Raw genomic sequence first — 18,719 nt, forward strand, 5'->3', positions numbered from 1 at the left:
AAACATGATAAAATATATAACACACTGGTAGCGGATCGGTACTTGGTATTGGCCGATACTCAAGTTCAGGTATCAAAATCGGTTTCGGGAAGCAAAAAATGGTATCGGACCATCTCCAATAATTACTCATAACGCTAACAATGACGTTGAAATTATTTAATGATGCAATAAAGACTACAAGAGTCGCTGGATGAAGTAATACCACTGCCTTATTACATTACACAATTAAGATTTCATGAGGTGTAACACTATTTTTCAGCAAGAAACTGAATCATGTGATGAGTAAATTAGACAAGATTTAGATAGATTAAATAATCAAATTAAATCATGTTGTACTCCTTATGGAGTCTAATAGACGTCATTGAAAAATTACAGTATAAAAAGTATTTTCTTTCTAAAGTGTAATGGAGCCATGCAGATATGGTTTTATTTGCCCTTGTTTCGAGATATCTGTCTTTCTTTGTTTAGATTTTATTGGTACAGATACATTTCCATTCAACAGCTTTACAAGCTATTACATTGTCTGTATATATTTTAAGTTATGAAGGGGTGGGCAGCTTTCCTCCCTTTAACAGAACTATTTTGTTTCACATTATTTTAGACATCATAATAACGGCATCATCCCAGAGCTTGGCAGGTGATTATTGCTTAGATTGGCAAGAGATATAAGTTCAGAATTGCTCAATTTTTTAGCAAATGTAACACCAGAGATTTCTGTGCAGCAACTGCATGAAGCACAAACAAAGCAAGTGAAACCATCCGTGCCGTGGTTGTGAAAACAGGAGACAAAGCCAGTGTAGTATTCAGTGCATAAATATGTATATTTCAACATATATGTATAGTATATTTAGATTTTTTTTTTATGTACACAAGCCATTACAGACAAACATAAATCATGTTGAACAGATTTACATATATTATTCCTATATACAGATATTTAAGTGCCTTTTATGTACAAATATACCATACAGTCAGATAGAAATGTCTTCATACATCATAACGTACATGTTCTCATGTTGGTCTGACAACCGTTACTGTCCACATGCACATCGCATTAATGTGCAGGAGATTGTTTTTGTCTGGAGTGCAAATGAAGCCAAAAAAACAGACCACCCCCAATGGTGCAGGATGTCAGAAAAAAAATCAGGAAATGTGTTGACGTAGAGTGTGTGGAATGTGTGAGCTTCTCCCCAACATTTTGTGAAAGCCGTGGGATGGGTGTGCGGGTCGGTAGGTAGACTCCTCCAACTGTGAAACACCCACCGCCCCCCTACACTATGTGTGTGTGTGTGTGTGTGTGTGTGTGTCTGTAGGTGAATGTCCTGCTATTTTCAAGGTGATCCCATCTGCCTCCACTGAACAGAAATGAAAGCCAGTCGTTAGGGACCCACACAAATAACTGCCAGCTGCAACATGAAATAATGGGGAAAATGTGGATGCACGCAACGGCCTGACTAAAAGATGTAGTCTAAACCCCACACCCATTATTTTTCTTTTTTTTTTATGATAGGTCAAAAGGAAAGGTTTCTTTTTACATAAGCCACTAAAATGTGGTTCTGAGAAAAACAACAAAATGGAAAGCTAAACAAAGGGTGAGGTGACTGCCTCAGTTACTTAGAAACGTGCGGTCTGGAGGAGTCATTTTCACCAGCACGCATTTCTGGCTGCTATGTGAGTTTTATCTTTGTAAACACTCTTAGCAGGACAGGGTGTTCGGCAGCACTGAAGAGAAACCTAACCACTAGTAAAAGCAGTATTCCTGGAAAAGTGTTTTTCTCTTCAAAATGTATCAAAAAGGAATCATGTTGGGACTCTAAAAATCAGCTTGACTACTTGGGACTGTTGAATTTGTTGAAACTGTTTCAACAAAATTATGTAAAATAATAATTGTCAGCATCTAGTGATTATACTAACAATTGTAATGAGCTTGATAACTTAGAAGTAAAACCTTGGAATTTCTCTTCTTTTTCCCAGTGTTTTTTCAAATATTTTTTGCTGTGGTTACGTAAAAGAAAAGAACACGTTTGCATGCAGAATCAGGCAAAAAACACAGGTAATGTGTCCATATTGACTGTCCTTGTTGCAAATTCTCAGTCAACACGACTTCCCTCTTGTCTCCTGATTCATATGCAAAAAGCTTAATTTGCTTTATAGTTTTGGACTTTGGGGGTATTTCAGTCACTGTCATACATGCCCAAAGTTAAGATGAGTTGATGCTGTATGTGTAACTTGATGCCACTCCCAGACATGTTTTCATTCCCACCCCAGTAAACAGAGTTGTCTGGCTGCAAGTTTACTCCGCCTGAATGGAAGATTTGGGAGAATTGTCCATCTCTCGCCAGTTGCTCGAACTACCCGTAGGGCTCCGATTGGCCATCTTTGTCAGCAATGTTGTTCTGCGGAGACTGCTGTCTGAGTCCTCCTTCTTGAAGTCAGGGTTCATTTTGAGGCAGCAAGAGAGGCAGTGCACAAAATCCTGGAGGAGGTGGCCGCTGAAGACCATGTATATCCACGGGTTACAGCAGCTGTTGAGACTGGCAAGGAGTGCAGACAGAGTCACTGCTGTGTTCTCAGAATCTGAGGAACAGGGAGAGGAAAGAGGAAAAAGATGATTAATCCCGCAAAACATCTGGTCCAGGCTAGACTGCAGAAATGCCTGTCAAAATCAACTCATCTGGTGTTGAAATGTAAAACCTATTTTTTCTTTAAAGAAGAGTTTCTTTTGCAAATCAAAGACTTTTTGTGTCATTCTCTTGCTATGAATGAACTAATCGGTCGTTGTGAATGTGTCCCAGAAAAGTTCATTAAGCAAATCAATCAAGTGTAACTTTTTCACCAAATTACAGTAGTTTTGTTTCCAGATAAAATATGTATTGACAGAATATAAGACTCAGCATGAGGTGAAGGGTGGTGGGTGAGAGCACACAGTTGAGGTGGCTGAAATTCGGAAACAAAGAAAATACTTCAATAAAGATAGGTTTCTGCAGTATAACAAATTATTCTAAAAGGTCACAGTGCTGCACTCGCATATTTCATGTAACTGAAGTAGCTAACAATAGTTCATTTTAAAGGTTTCTTTTTTAATTCATTTTTACTTTTGTATTCCAAATAAATCCGTGCGTGAAGGCTGTGCTCACGTTTGTGCACGATGAGTGTTTGAGTTTTTTGTAGCAAGTGACCAAGCGCTTTCTCTGGGCTGTTTTTGTTTTGGCAATATATCACATAATTCCTAAAGCTGTAAGAGTAATACATTCAGTAATACTGAATACACTTATAGTTTCATCACATTAGCACTCACCAGCCCACTGAAAGTTTTCATCCCACACCGACCACATCTGCACTGTGAAAAACGGAGCCCAGCAAACAGTGTACGCCAAAACAATCACAAAAGTCATCTTAACAGTCCTCAGTTTGGCTCTTGATATAGTTGTAATGCTGCTGACTGAATTCTTCCCAATCAGCCCGTTCTTGTTCGCAACACCATCCGTCGATTTCCTTTTCTTATATTTGATATTTTTCCATATGCTGTGGCAGATGAATCCGTAGCACATCATGAGAATTACCACGGGCACGAGAAAGATGCCCACAGTTATCCAGGTGATGTACGCCTTGGCGCCCCACGGCTCGATAAAGTGCGCCCAGCAATCGTTAATGTTCGAGCCGTTCTGGATCTCGCTAAGGGAGAAGATAAAGTACTGCGGAGTGCTGAACACCAGGCTGCATATCCACGTGGAGATGATCATGATGTAGGAGCGCTTGGTGGGCTGCTGGAGGGTTTTCAGAGGGTGGCAGATGGCAATGTAACGGTCCAGGGTCATCATCACCATCATGTAGGTGGACGCAAACATCCCCATCACCTGTAGGTGCTTGACTATCCTGCAGAAAAAGTCCGGACCGTAGAAGCGGAAGGTGATCTTCCAGCAGAGCTGCGGCAGCACCTGGAAGAAGGCGACCACCAGGTCAGCCAGGCTGAGGTGTTTGATGAAAAGGTGCATCCGCGACATCTTCTTCTTAGTGTTGTACATTGCCAGCAGGACGCTCACATTCCCAATCACAGCAACCACGAAGGTGATGCTCAGGACCATTATCTCGATTTGGGCCACTTCTTCGTTTCGCGCAAACGGATCGGATCCATTCGGGTGGACGGTGTTGTTTCCGAGCGTTTCCATTGTTCGGTCATTAAAGGGACTGAAACCCAGAGACTGGTTCCCACCGCTCAGAAACTCATAGTCAGGAGTGTGCATGGCACTGTCCCTGCGCGCGCCCTAGCAGATACAGTGCCAGAGGGGCTGCGAGGTGCCGCTACATATATGGAGCTACTGTGCGTGATGCTCACAGAGAGGAACCCGTTGGTCTCCGAGTTGTGGCTGCTACCGGGGCGTTTTAAACTCGAATCCAATTTCAGAAAGCATGTGCGTAAAAGGGATACACTGCAAAAAATCCAACACCTTAAAAATGTATTAGGTGTAGTAAGTCCTAGAAAACATATTCATCAAACAAGACATGTGCGCCCTGCAGGGCATGACATAAATAAGGAATAGTTTTAATGAAGTAATATAATTAGATTTTCATGTTTCCAGTGCAAATTAGAAGATGCATTTTCTTGAAATTGCACCGACATTAGAGCCTTCAATCAAAATGTGTTAAATCAAGAAAAACAATTTTTTCTTGCTTTGGGACATGTTTAAAATTACATAATAATGGCTAACTATTTTTTGCAGTGCATAGCCAAGCCCTTCCCCGTGGTGTACACTCAACCTCCACATCACCACAAGTTGAGGATAGTTTGCTTTATTGCGTTCACATAGCAGTCACTCTCCAGATCTCCTCTCTTTCATTTCCGCTGGCCCTTGTAGTGAGTGGTGCAAACTGGAGCCTCCTTCCTAAAATGTCCTGCTGTCCGCTTGAACTGACTTAGTGGTATGAAGTTTCCTCAATTTTCATGTTTCCAGTGCAAATTAGAAGATGCATTTTCCTGAAATTGCACCGACATTAGAGCCTTCAATCAAAATGTGTTAAATCAAGAAAAACAATTGGCAGTGCTGTTATTTTTTTTTCTTTTTTCTTGCTTTGGGACATGTTTAAAATTACATAATAATGGCTAACTATTTTTTGCAGTACATAGCCAAGCCCTTCCCCGTGGTGTACACTCAACCTCCACATCACCACAAGTTCTCCCACTTATAATGTGGGCCACTTGTTGTAGAAAGTAGTTTTGTTTGCATTAAAAAGTCACACACCAAAAATTGCAAAAATTTCAAGGGAGTAAGTTGAGTAACAAACTTTTACAGCAACAGGAATACATTGACCAACACACTGGAATGTTGTTTGCTTTTACTAAGGCCTTGTGCAATGCTGATCTGTTTAAAATCGTTTATCTGAAATGCTTTGCTCAAATAATCACCAGACTTGATTTATTCAGGTACAGTGAAGTCAAAGGTCAAAATGAATACACCATTTAGGCTGCAAAAACAGATTTTGATCATAATGTTCAAATGAGGTGTTCAATGTGTTTGTTCGTGCTGTGTATGCAAGCATGCGGTTCTGCCTTTAAACAGTTGAGTTTAACTTGCGTTCATTTTGTCTGTGTACCAAGCTCACTTATACCAGACACCTCAGAGGTGGATAGCTCAGAATCTGTGCAAATATACCATCAGAATTAATCTCTGCGCATCGGAATGTAAATGTGTGTGAATGTTTATCTGATGAGCAGGTGGCACCTTGTACGGCAGCCTCGGCCACAGTGTATGAATGTGTGTGAATGGTGAATGGTTCCTGTACTATGTAAAAGCGCTTTGAGTAGTCGTTAAGACTAGAAAAGCACTATATACAGTATATATATATATACACAGTCCATTTACATTTACAATAATCTTGAAATTTGGATTAATTGAACTTTTATCACCCCTCCATGAAGCTCATTAAAGATCCCCACATGTTTTAAATCCTAATGTATATAAAATGCTTTGCTTTTATCTTATTATTATTACATCAGCTTTTTTTCATTTCAAAAGTTAATTATAAAGTCCATTCTCACTGTATGTGCATAAGAGGTTTCAAGTTCCCACATACACTTGTGTAAATTGCATTGGACTATATTGTTTTGGATTATGATTGGCTTACAAACTACCTCAAACAGGAGACACTATTTTTTATTATTATTTAATTGACATGATGGAGTTTCGAAATGTGAGTCTTGGCGATAATTTAAGGGAGCGGGCGGGGGGGTGGGGGTGTAGTGATACCACGAGTAGTACAGAGATATAACCCTGATGTCCAGATGCTAGTGGTGGTGGAGAAGAGATGAAGAGAGTTGGCTGGAGTGGGGCTTCTGGTGAGCTCAGTGGAAGGAAGCCTGTAGGTGAATGGGTTGGAAGAGGGGCAGTTTTAAAGTTTGACAGCAACGATATGATTGGCTCAGGGAGATAGTGGCAAAGTCTAATTGGTTTAGCTGAAAGAGTGAACGTCTGCTGATTGAGTAGAAGTGTGAGACAAAGAGACCGAGAGAGAGTGTGAATGAACGAGTAGAGAAAAGAGTCTTCCTGACTGAACTTCCGCTAAGCATAATTTGTGATGTCACAAAATCATGCTCACGTACATGTTTTAAACTTAGATTAAAGATGAGCACAAACACTGCCTTCAGTGTCAAACTCTGCACATACATCCTTCTGCACACATGAACACATTTGAGTGGAGGGGGTCGTTTAATATTTCAACTTTACCAACTAGCGTTGGCTGCTGGGGCGCTGCTCAGCGGGCGACTAACATGTTTGCTCCTAAACAAAAAGGAGCACAAGGAGGTGCAGTACCACCGCGCATACTCAGGACTGGCCCCCCCCACCAACTCAACACGCACTGTGATAACACACACACACACACACACACACACACACCCGTCCCCCACATCTCCTCACACCAACATGTGATCTGTGTATCATTGTGGGACTGCAATCATGACATTTTTATGTGTATTATATTAATGTGTGTGTGTGTGTGTGTGTCACTGAAAGGTGTGTTGGGTGACTATACAGATGTTTTTTTGTTTGTTTGTGTTTTTTTATGTTATCTGTTGATTGTTGGAGCAGACAATGCAATGAAATATTCTGTTTGAACAGACACTAAAGTTGTATCTTTTCTAATCTTAGCCTTTTGCACTGCCTGAATGTTTTCTCTGTCTCTCTTATAGTTTCCCATGTTAAGAGCGTCGTTCAGGCTCCGCTGTTGCACATTTGTCTACCTGTTCTTTGCTTCAGCATCCTTTGGTGACCTCAGTTTCCAAGTGACTTATAACAATGTGAATTGTTGATTACAGTTTCCATTGCGAAAGCACATAATTGCCAACTGGCTGTTAGTATCCGGCAGCCATTAAGCTCATCTGATCCATGTGCTGATAGTGAGGATAGTTTGCTTTATTGAGTTCACATTGCAGTCACTCTCCAGATCTCCTCTCTTTCATTTACGATGGCCCTTGTAGTGAGTGGTGCAAACTGGAGCCTCCTTCCTAAAATGCCCTGCTGGCCGCTTGAACTGGCTTAGTGGTATAATGAAGTTTCCTCAATTATCCCGATGTCAGTCTCTGCTGATCTTCCCATCAGAACCACAGCCAGGGACATTTTTGATCCCTTGGGCTTCTTTTGACCAGCTAACCAGTTTCCTCATATGAGAGCCATGTTATGTGTCTCATTTATGTCTCCAACCATCCGCTCTGTTACAGTCTTGTCTTGTCCTGGGGGTTCAAGGACGACAGAACGGATGTCTCCCTTCACGCTGGACTGAACCGCGTTTACCCTCATCTCCTGTTTTTGAAGACGTTCACCGGAGACGTGCTGTTATTACTGCTCCAGGCTTGGATTGTCTCATCAGTTTAATGAACTCTATTGACCATCCTCAACTGCGGACGGTGTGTCTGGGTCCGGGAATCATGGGAATGCATATTGTGTCTCCAGTAGCCGCAGCAGTCAGTCTGAATCATTTCCGTGAGGTTTCCCTTTCCTTCATTCTGTAAGAGCTCCCCAGACTCTCTGGGAGGAGTTTTTTTTTATCATTGGGGATAAAGAATCTTGTTAAGGAGTTTTTTCTTCTTCTATTTGCTATCAGAAAGCGTTGTGAATATCTAAACATCTTCTTTACACATGTTAATTGAAACATGTAGCTTGATTAAAGTCCATTTAAAAAAAACTTTTAATTTAAAATTTAAATGTTTTTAGTTGGCGAAATATGTCAGTTAAGGTTATTCTGTGCTCTGTTACAAAACAAAAAAGGTTTCTTAAAGTTGAACATCATGTCAGAGGATTTATTTACGTTGTTTATGTCTCTGCCATATGTAATCACACGCATGAGAAGAATGTCTGCTCTTAACAAGCTGCATAGTATGCATGCTTCCCTTGTTCTGTCTGGCTTATATCATAACCACCTCATGCATTATAATACCCAGTCAGTTCATCATGCTACCAATAAGACATATAATGTGCTTTTGACGTAGACTGCAATCAAGAAGGAGCACCTCCTGATTCAGAGAGTTCTATCTTTTCTTTATAGTATTCATAAAAGCCCAAATGTGTTTGTCCCCTGGGCAACTGCAGCCCTACGAAGTTCACGTCAAACAAAATATTGAATTACCTGTTTACTTTATGGATGAAGTTATGACAATCACCAGGACCTACACAGATGTTCCACCTATAATACATTTGTTATGTAAGTGTAAATGTAGGTTTGAATGTTCTCCTTTGGCATTGTGGGCTGATGATAAATCAGAGCTTCAGTAAACATCCAGGTTTATATTCGTGAAAATCCGTGTCTAGTACACGGTTGTTATACAACCTGGACCTACGTAGATAATATAAGAAAACTTCAGTGCAGCTGCTTTTGTTTGAAGCCATTTTCCTTTGACTCTGTGTTTTGAGTTTGAAAAAGGGCACAGTGGCCTACAAACGAATATTTACAAACCGCAAATATTGAGTGAGTATTGGTTGGTTTGATAAAAAATTATGTTTTTTTTATCACTTTCTTTGGGGTTGAATAAAATAATGGAACTTTACAAAGGAAGGTGGCGCAAATATGTTTTGCACCATGATTATGATTTTTATCAACATAATGAGGAAATGTTGTTAATTAACGTATCTGATAAGGCGTAAAAGCATATCAGCTTGTTGTCGTTGTCGTTTACAGACATTGTATTTCATTTGTGTTACCTACAATCTCGTTAAGTAACTCTGTAGAAAAGGCCCCAAAGTTATGTTAGTGTTGCTATTATTTAGTACAGTTGACCATATTATGTTTTATGTTTCACGTTTACTCCTGTTTATTCAGTGTTGTGTGCTGATGTCACACAGTTAATAAGCAGTATGATAGTTAGTCGGTCAGTTGGATTGTAGTTGTGAGCGGCATCTTTATTCAGAGTTTGCGTAAATGAGAAGAAAACCACACTCACACTCACACTCAAACTCACACACACAAGAAAGAGGAAGAAATAAACTGAATAAGAACCATCTCTCAGCTCTTCATTTCTTACTCAGGAATATTTGGCCTTAAATGGTGTTCTGAACACACCTGAGTGAACCTGGTGATAAACCCAGAACTAGCACCTAGACTGAGCGTCTACCCATTATCTTCACTACAAACTCTGTTAAAGTTAGGGAAAAATGTCTTCTTGGTTTGATATTGAAAAAGTCCACAGTGATTTGAAGCATGAGACACGACATTTTACTCTCATCAACTGAAACTAAGCTATTTCCCTAACCAAAGTGTCTATGTTGGCTGAACCTAAGTCCGAATGGGAATCACTCCAGCGCTTACACCCACCATCCAATCACCACCAGAGATAAATACACACACAATTCTGATTTTTACTCTATTATCATATAAACACATAATAATAATTTTTTTGAGCAGCCTTTCCAACATGACACCTACTAAGACCTGATTCTTAATTAACAAAATAGGAGAAATTATCTCTGTGTAAGGTGTATCTTTGAACAGGATTGTGATGTCGTTACTTTGAAATGAAATCACTCCTTTATCCACAGAAAATGAAAACATGGAAGAGTTTTCTCTCAAAAACAGAGGCTCAGATCATTTGCTCAAACAAAAATAGCCCAGCTAAAACCTAATGGCTTCTACATTCTCAATGAGTCATAGAACAATGACATGTTCGAGACCATTTCCTCAGCGGACAGATGCACTTGTCCAGCGTAATGACTGGCTGCTCTGCTCTCACACGGACATGGAATTCTGATCCCATCTTATGTAAGATCCCTGGGCCATTAGTATCATTAACAGATTTCTCTTCACATTTAATTGCATTTTGGTTTCTTGTACAGTCCATTGCTTTATAACTTAAAGTGTATAATGAGCATATTTTGTAATATATAGTACACAACACAATATTGATATGCAGTATTTTTGTATACTTCTTTTTTCCTAAAACATATTCACTGTGATGCTTTAACATTAAACATATGACTGATGTACTCTGTAAAATGGACGCCAAAGAGCAAAGGTCATTATTACAATAAATTCCACAATATAATGTAGTGTCCTACATAATACCCTGTATTTAAAGCTCCATTAAGAAATATATTTTTAGCCATTCTTGCGTCATGGCTTTAGGGATGTAAATGTCACTCTGTGAGTCGGGCTACCTGTCGGTCACCACTTTGGGGCACACTGAAATATCTTAACAACTATTGGACAGATTGTCCTTACATTTTTTACTGACATTCAGGACCCACAGTGGACGAATCTTTCAGATTTTGTTGACCCCCTGACATTTCCGTTACATCCACCATCCGATATAATGACATATGTGGTTTGAGTGAAATGTCTCAACAGCCAGACAGTGTAGGTTGAATTTATATAATCGGGGGGAGACATTTGTCCCTCTCAAGATGAATTGTAATAATTTTGATCATCTTTGATCATTTAGCTAGCGACAGAATTCCAATTTGTCAAAAGATTTTCACCGGGTGTGTATTATTTTGTTAAATATATACGAAGTGTGCTTTTGTACCTGTCCTTCAATTTTTTTGAGAAGAACATAACAAATCCAAATGCTTCCATGTGAGGCACAAGGGCTCACTTGAGGCTCACTCGATTGGTTTTACGAGTATGACAATGATGTGAATGAAATATTGTGGCATTAAAGATCTCAAAACAATGAGATACTTAAGGGAGTGTGATTAAATAATTAAAGTTAATTCAATTCAATTTTATTTATAGTATCAAATCATAACAAGAGTTATCTCAGGACACTTTACAGATAGAGTAGGTCTATAATTTACAAAGACCCAACAATTCCAGTAATTCCCCCAAGAGCAAACATTTAGCGCGACGGTGGCGAGGAAAAACTCCTTTTAGGAAGAAACCTTGGGTGGTGAGAAAAACTTCCTTTTAGGGAGAAACCTCAGACAGACCCAGGCTCTTAGTAGGCGGTTTCTGATGGTGCCTGTTGGGGGTTTGATGAACAATGGCAATAATAGTCACAATAAAGACAATGGAACAATGACCAGAAATAGTATTTGTAGTAGTTCATGGCATAGCAGGGCACTGCAGGGCGTTACAGGACATAGCAGGGCACAGCAGAGCATAGCAGGGCGTAGCAGGGCGTAGCAGGGCGTAGCAGGACGCAGCAAGACGTAGCAAGGCACTGCAGAGCGTAGCAGGGCGCGGAGCAGGACCACCGGGATAGCTGCAACCATGATTTAGGTGCCACCCTAATCCAAGGAAACATGCTGGGCAAAAGTTTAAAAAAGTTAACATCCTAAAGTGCATTAATATGATATAGACATTACTAAGAGGTTACATGTTTTTAGGAAATGTGTGTGTGTGTGTGTGTGTGTGTGTGTGTGTGTGTGTGTGTGTGTGTGTGTGTGTGTGTGTGTGTGTGTGTGTGTGTGTGTGTGTGTGTGAGTGAGTAGATAATCAATGGTGCTCTTTACAATATGTGTGTAAGCTTGATAAGATAACCAATGGTGATCTTTGCTATTTGTGTGTAAGCTTGTTTAGATCATTACCCTCCCTGTAAACACATGATGAACTGGTATTGACAGGTTACATCAGTATGGGACAGCGTAAAAGTACTAAATACCTAAAATCAGGATGAGAGACATAGGTTGTGAAACAACTGTTATGAGTGTGGTCATGTGCGAAGTCATGTAAGCGTTTAATGAATTATAGGTACACTCCTCCCTATGGGAGCAACTGAAGAACCATTGGACCAGGAGAGCGCTAAGAGGCGTGGACACGCCTGAGCGCCACCAGAGGGCCAAAAGGACCTGGCCCCAGCCAACCAATGGGAGAAGAATACGGGCAAGTAGAATAGTATATAAACTAGAGGATCTACACACTTTCTGTGGAGTCTGAGAGTGAAGTGGAACCTGTCCACAGCTGTGAAATCTGTACTCTATTTTTACTTATTGCTTTTGAATAAATATTAATTGAATGGGAGAAGTTGAAGAGATGTTATTATACTTTTCTTCACAAACGAACACGACGGGAGTCAGTATGAGCAACATGTTAGATGAGGCTCTCCACACCACCACCACCACCACCATTAAAACACCAAATAAGGGATTCTTTTTTGTTCATCCCTCCAGTAGACTTTGTATTTGATTTAGATTAATTGTCCTAGATGGATATTTGTTTCCACAGTCAGTACACATAGCAACACATAGCAACATACAGATATACACATAGCAACATACAAATATAGTCAGTACACAAAATCTCAATAAATGCATTCATCACCGTAGCTCACAACAGTGTGAGCAAGGGAGATTGTTCAGGGCGGCTGTTGCAGAGGGGACAAAACTCTTGCTGAAAGGAGCTCTTCGCCATTTGAGAATTCTGTATCTCCGGCAAGATGGAAGAAATGTGAAGTGTGGATTGAGGGGGTCATCAGTGTTATTTGCTATTGTAAGTGCTAGGCATGTGACGGCTCTGAGGTTAATATCTGAGAAATTGGGAGTAGGCTGGCAGATGTTTGTTGGAGATGGTTAACATGGTGAAGAAGCAGGAGGAACAGTCATTTAGAGGTATAGAGTTGATATGCCAAGGATTGGTTGCAACATATTCACACTACCAACTACTTTAACATGCAGGGTATGGTTAGGTTTAGGCAACAAAACTACTTGGTTAGGCCTAGGAAAAGATTGTGGTTTAGGGTTAAAATAAGTACGTTTGTAACGTAACTTACATAGGCTACGTGACGTTAGTTAGGTAGACTTTGGTTTTACATGGGATGCAAACAACAATTTGGGTGAACGTCAGTGTTGTTTTACCCATCCATCCATTCTGACTTCTTCCCCAAGTGGACTTTGTCACTCTTTATACCATGTCATCTCACTGAGCCATGGACGAGCAGTTGAAAGATCGGTGCGTCTCATACAGACGCTAAAGGGTGCCTTGTGCGTCGGTTTCAGACTCTAACCATAGTCCTCAAATCAACCAGAGTTTAGAATTCCAAGATAAAGGAAGCGTTAGGTAACGGAAATCCAATCAAAAAAAGGACATATGGCGGAATTTTGGCGGCAACGGGGCAATCCTAGAAGTGGAAGGTCGTGGATATAGACTGCCGCAGGGCAGGTGGGAGCGGCAGTGTCTGAAACCACAGGAGAGTTACTGTAGGAGGAAAACACTAAAAACACTAACTAAAGTGCTCCTGCTAACATTTACATTAGCAGACATGAAAACTGACTTGATGCCCTGTAAGATATCTGGGATATGAACTACAAATCGCAAATCTAAACTTAGTCTCAAAGAAAAAGAAGAAATACGACTGCAACAGTCAAGTGTGTACAGTATATCCTATCTAAATACCACTTGGAAAATATTGTCAAGGCAACTTTGGAGACAGAGATGAAATTTTACAATGAAATATTCTACCAAACTATGTGTTCACTTTACACATACAGTATATCAAATATATATCATACAGCCATTTCTCTGAAAGGTTTATATTTCTGTGTGTGCATGTGTGTCCTGCAATAACAACTTATGGGAAGCTCTGACGCTCGAAAAAACTCATCATTTATCAGGAGAGTTGACAGCAATGTTCTCACTGCTGTTTCTTTGAAATCACACACTGTGACCTAATAACATCAACCCTCTGGGGAAGCAGCCACAGTCTTCACATTGATCCCGTATGTTCATTTGGCAAGAATGCAATTGGGCTGTTGTCAAAAAATGTCTAGCTATATCACAAACAGCTTTTTTTTTTCAAGGTTCTAGTCCTCCCTTTCTATCTCCCTCTCTACCCTCTAATTTGTTTGCTTTTCTGAGACTTAGGGACATGTTTGTGGGGTTACTGCTGTGGATAAGCTTACATTGTTGTCTTTTGAAGAAAATGATTCATTCATTAATAAAAGGTATATAAAATCAGCCACATTTTCAAACCTAGACGGGTGTATGTTTGTGTATGTTATGGAGCACCACTAAACATTACGCTAAACAGTCCCTATCTTAAGGGAAACAGATGGGTCCATGCATTCGGTGTGTGCATCGTGTATGCTGCCACCAATGCAGACACCAGCGATGGTTTCAATTCAATCAGGAGAGACGTTCGATTTATTGCACATAAGCATAATATGAAATGTACAGAGTCTTTGGGGATTAGACTCCAACATTAAAAAATATTTTAAAGGGGTGGAGAAGCCAGACATATTCCTCCCGATGGAGCCTAGACACTGGTGATGGTGGAGAAGGAACCCGGAGACTGAATGAAGGAACTGTCTGGCAGAAAGGGACTCAGGTTGCCGTCGTTGACGATGACCAGAGGTGGAAGGGGAGGAGGAGGGTTGCGCGTTTGCCTGAAAAGACAGCTGATAGCAAGGAGAGAAGACATTTAAAGCAGGAAGTCATGCTGTGATTGGATCATGAATTTCGTGGTCAATTTTGGTTGGTTTTCTGAAAATTGAACGCCTCTTAACAGTTGAATAGTTTTAGAAAGCGATAGAGGTGATTTAAGTTATTTCGAAGTCTTCCTGAAAGAATTTGCGCTGAGCTCCATTTCACTTTTCGGTCAACAGCTGCGGGAAATAAAATTGAAAAAAATTGGAAAATTTAAATTAAATCAGAATACCAGTTCTTATTATTCTATCTTTTTTATTTTGGAAGAATAACAGATGAATTTCAGTTTCAGTCTAAATTTTAAGCTGGTGGCTAAACAGAGTAGAGTCCCTTCTCTCTCTGTAGACAAACATAGGTAGCATCCTGCCTTAAGACTGCAGCAGCTTGGAGCAGAACCATGAATATATGGACACAGGTCAGGACAAAACTAAATAGTAAACCCCTCATGGATGAGGATTATTTTCCTGTACTGTATATCAAATTTGATGTTACTCAGTAACATCAAATTTCAAAAGCCAGAAGCTAAAATAAATCTGGGGATTTTTAATGAGCACATAAAACGTAACATTAAAAAATGGTTAGAAAAACTACACAAAATATAACAAAGCTAAATGTGACCTCTCACCATGAAACAGAAGTTATTTGTGTACATTTAGTGGGTGACACTGAATCCGTTTAAAGGAAATTAAACAAATAAATAAACCTCTTTACTATACATACTTTAAATTCCTGCTTATTTTATTGTTACCTTACACACCGAATCAAAATGTGTTGGTGACTTCTCCTTCCCATGTTGCAAGAGTTGAAGGGCAGACAGAAATAGAGGTGACTGAGGTTGGAGTCATATTGCTGATAATGGCTCACAAGAGCACTTCAGCTTGGCCTTTAACCTAACTACAGTCCTCCTTTTCTCTTCTTGCTCTTATTGTGTGTGCTTGACTTGTCTACTTCATGCAGTCCATGCTAGCTGAAGTAAATATTAGACTGGTTTTGCATACCAGCAGAATGTCTTGAGTGTTTATTCTGACACTACATATGTGAGTGTTTATATACTGTATACATGAGGTTTAGCTCATTTGGAACCAATCCAGGTTTGGATACAGTGAAGGAAGTTTTCAAAAGCTGGAGTCCTACTTGGAGTTGTAGACTTTCAGAAATGTTTACTGGACTGTTGTACCCCAGAATTTCTAAAGACAGGATTGTGCCACGTTGGTCAGAGAAGTCATCACATAGAAGACGTCCAACATTACCGACAAACAAGAATGTTAATATTGGACTACAGTCTACAAAGCCTCAGATTATTTTCAATGACAATGTTTTTAAATGTCCCATGCAAATGTTTTATAAATTCTTCCTTTTTGCAATATCTGTGAATATCTGTGCATAGAAAACATGGTGTGGTTAAGGTCAGGGAAATATTGTGGTTAAAGCAAATAAATTATAGTTATTTAGTGTTAGGCAAGTAAAACACTTAGTTAAATATTGTGTTTACAGTTAACAAAAAGGCGACTGTGGATCTGTGACAGTCGGAGGACTCCAGTCTCCTGCATGGCACGAAAGTTAGATGGACTACACACTCATCCACCCCTCCACACCTTTACTCCCCGCCTCACGACTTAAAGGACACGCTGCCTCCCAGAACACTGGCAGTCGACATGAATTGTGAGGTGCAGATTCAGGACATAATTCCTAGGATACCAGGCTGAAAAGGTCACATACTGTAAAAAGACTTAGTTCTTTTCAATCAGTTTTAATGTCTTCACTGACAACCATCAGTCTTACTACAATGTGTCAGGGTAAAAGAACAGTCAATGTAAGTCTTTACATTACAATTTAATAGGTAGACACGTTTGTCCAAAGCGCATACAAAAAGTGCATCCAAATACAAAAGGAAAAAAAAACTAGATGTCATAAATAATTGGAATTTCAGCCACAGCTAAATGTTAAAGGCAGCATTAAAGCAGTTCTTCATGATTTCTAGATACTTGGCCTTATAAAACAGGAAATCAGAAACTGGAAACCCCTCAACTTGTCTTTTAAAGAAGTCTCAGTATGGAGCTCATTTTCTATTCTCCTATTGTGCGATTTGGTTGTTTTATTATGAAGAAATTAAAGGAATAGCTAATTGGCTGCAGCCTTGTACAGTATAGATATGAGAGTGGTATCAATCTTTTTATCCAACTCTCTGCAACTAAGTGCAAACTCGTATTTCCCAAAATGTTAAACTATTCCTTTAGTTAGCAATGCACAAAGTAATCAGATGTGTCATCCTATTAGCCATCGAGATTCCTGTCTTTCTCATGTCACCTCAATCCCATCAAGGTGCCTCTTTTTATGCCCAGATTTGGATTTCTTTTTCTTTGATTTATTTTGGGTTAACTACTTTAATTGAACAAAGTCGGTGGCAAACATCTCACTTAATGAAAACAGATGGTGTTGACACAGACAATGTGTTTATGTTTTTCTACAGTCTATGACTCCATTAGAGCTTGGTGATGAGTTGTTTTAATTCACTGGCTCAGCTGTTAACCACATTCAATTTAGAATTTAAAGTTTTAAGTGGGCTTTCTGCATCATCCAGTGATTGAATTGTGTCCTGGACAATCTTCAGCCTATACTATTCCTGACCAATCATAGTAGCACAGCATCACTTTTCTTCTGCCTGTTAACACAAGACTAATGTATGTATCAAACTACTGATTAGTGCACAGACATGCTTTCCAATACAGAGAGCAAAGCAGAACAGTGATTTGTGTGAAATTGTAAACATGCTGGTGAGAGGTTGACTGGACTCAGGCTGGTCACAGTAAATGGAAGAGCAGCCGCTGGGCCCCTGTTTTTGTCAGAGGATGACGAAGAGATCCGGTTCACAGAGTAAAACTGCTCCGTATCCACACCCCACATTGTCCTCAAGAGGAAAAAAAAACTCATCTTCTTTAAGAAGAATTAGCTATGGGGTAGTCTTGCATTGCTAGACCTATCTTCACAGCACAGTGTCAGCGCTGCAGTAGTCTGGCTATACTACTTATCTATTCTGGGATAGGGGAAAAACGCTCTCGCTTGTTTGTATTTCTTTAAACCAATCACAACAGGCATAAGGATTGAGATTGGTTAGGGTTAGGGTAAGAATACCAAGGTTAGCCAATCAGAGGCAGAGCCAGGAGAGCAGGGTGGGAGATGCTTTCGCCATTCTAGGACATGCAAATTCACACCCCAGATGCAGCAACGGTTCCCTTGCAAAATAGATAGGGGAGATAGCGGAAGGGGAGGGACATGTCAGGCTTTATTCCAGCAAAGTACATCTGTTGAGCCAGACTAGCTATAGGATAGCAAGTCTACAGTCACCCAAGGAGCTCTGTGAGGCTTTACTAAGGCGCCATGATTATTTGGACAAAAACCAAACATTTGGATAAATGACAGTTTTGACCTGATGATGGAGCTAAATAAAAAGTTCAGGATCAACAATTGATCCCGAGGGTGTCTGAAGTTTGACAAGGTGGTTGTTTTTTTTAAAGATTTTTTTTGGGGCTTTTTTATGGCCTTTAATTGACAGGACAGCTTTAAGACAGGAAAGGGGAAAGAGAGAGGGGACGACATGCAAAAAAAGGCAGTGGGTCAGATTTAAACGGGTCGCATTCAAACCAGCTGCCAAGGACTTAGGCCACATGGGGCGCACACTCGATTGGGTGAGCTAGAGGTTGCCCTGACAAGATGGATGTTTTTGTATGATAACCCGCAATTCTCGTGGGATCTTGTGATATCGCGAGAATCCTGCTGTGCAAGTTAAGACATGGATGTCTGTGCAAAATTTCTTGGCAATCCATCCAAAAGCTTTTTTTTTTTTTTTTTGGGATTAAACTGACACATTTACAGAC

At 40.0% G+C, this 18,719-nt stretch overlaps 1 protein-coding gene across 1 annotated transcript; it reads right to left on the reverse strand.

Moving 5' to 3' along the window:
• Positions 1-141: 141 nt before the first annotated feature.
• On the reverse strand, positions 142-4,365 carry avpr1aa (arginine vasopressin receptor 1Aa). Its single transcript, XM_039809914.1, has 2 exons — positions 3,299-4,365; positions 142-2,577 (listed from the first exon to the last, which is right to left on the reverse strand). Exons 1-2 carry the CDS (start codon positions 4,242-4,244, stop codon positions 2,294-2,296), a joined length of 1,230 nt encoding a protein of 409 aa, XP_039665848.1. The 5' UTR covers positions 4,245-4,365; the 3' UTR covers positions 142-2,293.
• Between the last annotated feature and the right edge of the window lie 14,354 nt (positions 4,366-18,719).

The sequence above is a fragment of the Perca fluviatilis genome, chromosome 8, assembly GCF_010015445.1.
Source record: "Perca fluviatilis chromosome 8, GENO_Pfluv_1.0, whole genome shotgun sequence".
Lineage (NCBI taxonomy): Eukaryota > Metazoa > Chordata > Actinopteri > Perciformes > Percidae > Perca > Perca fluviatilis.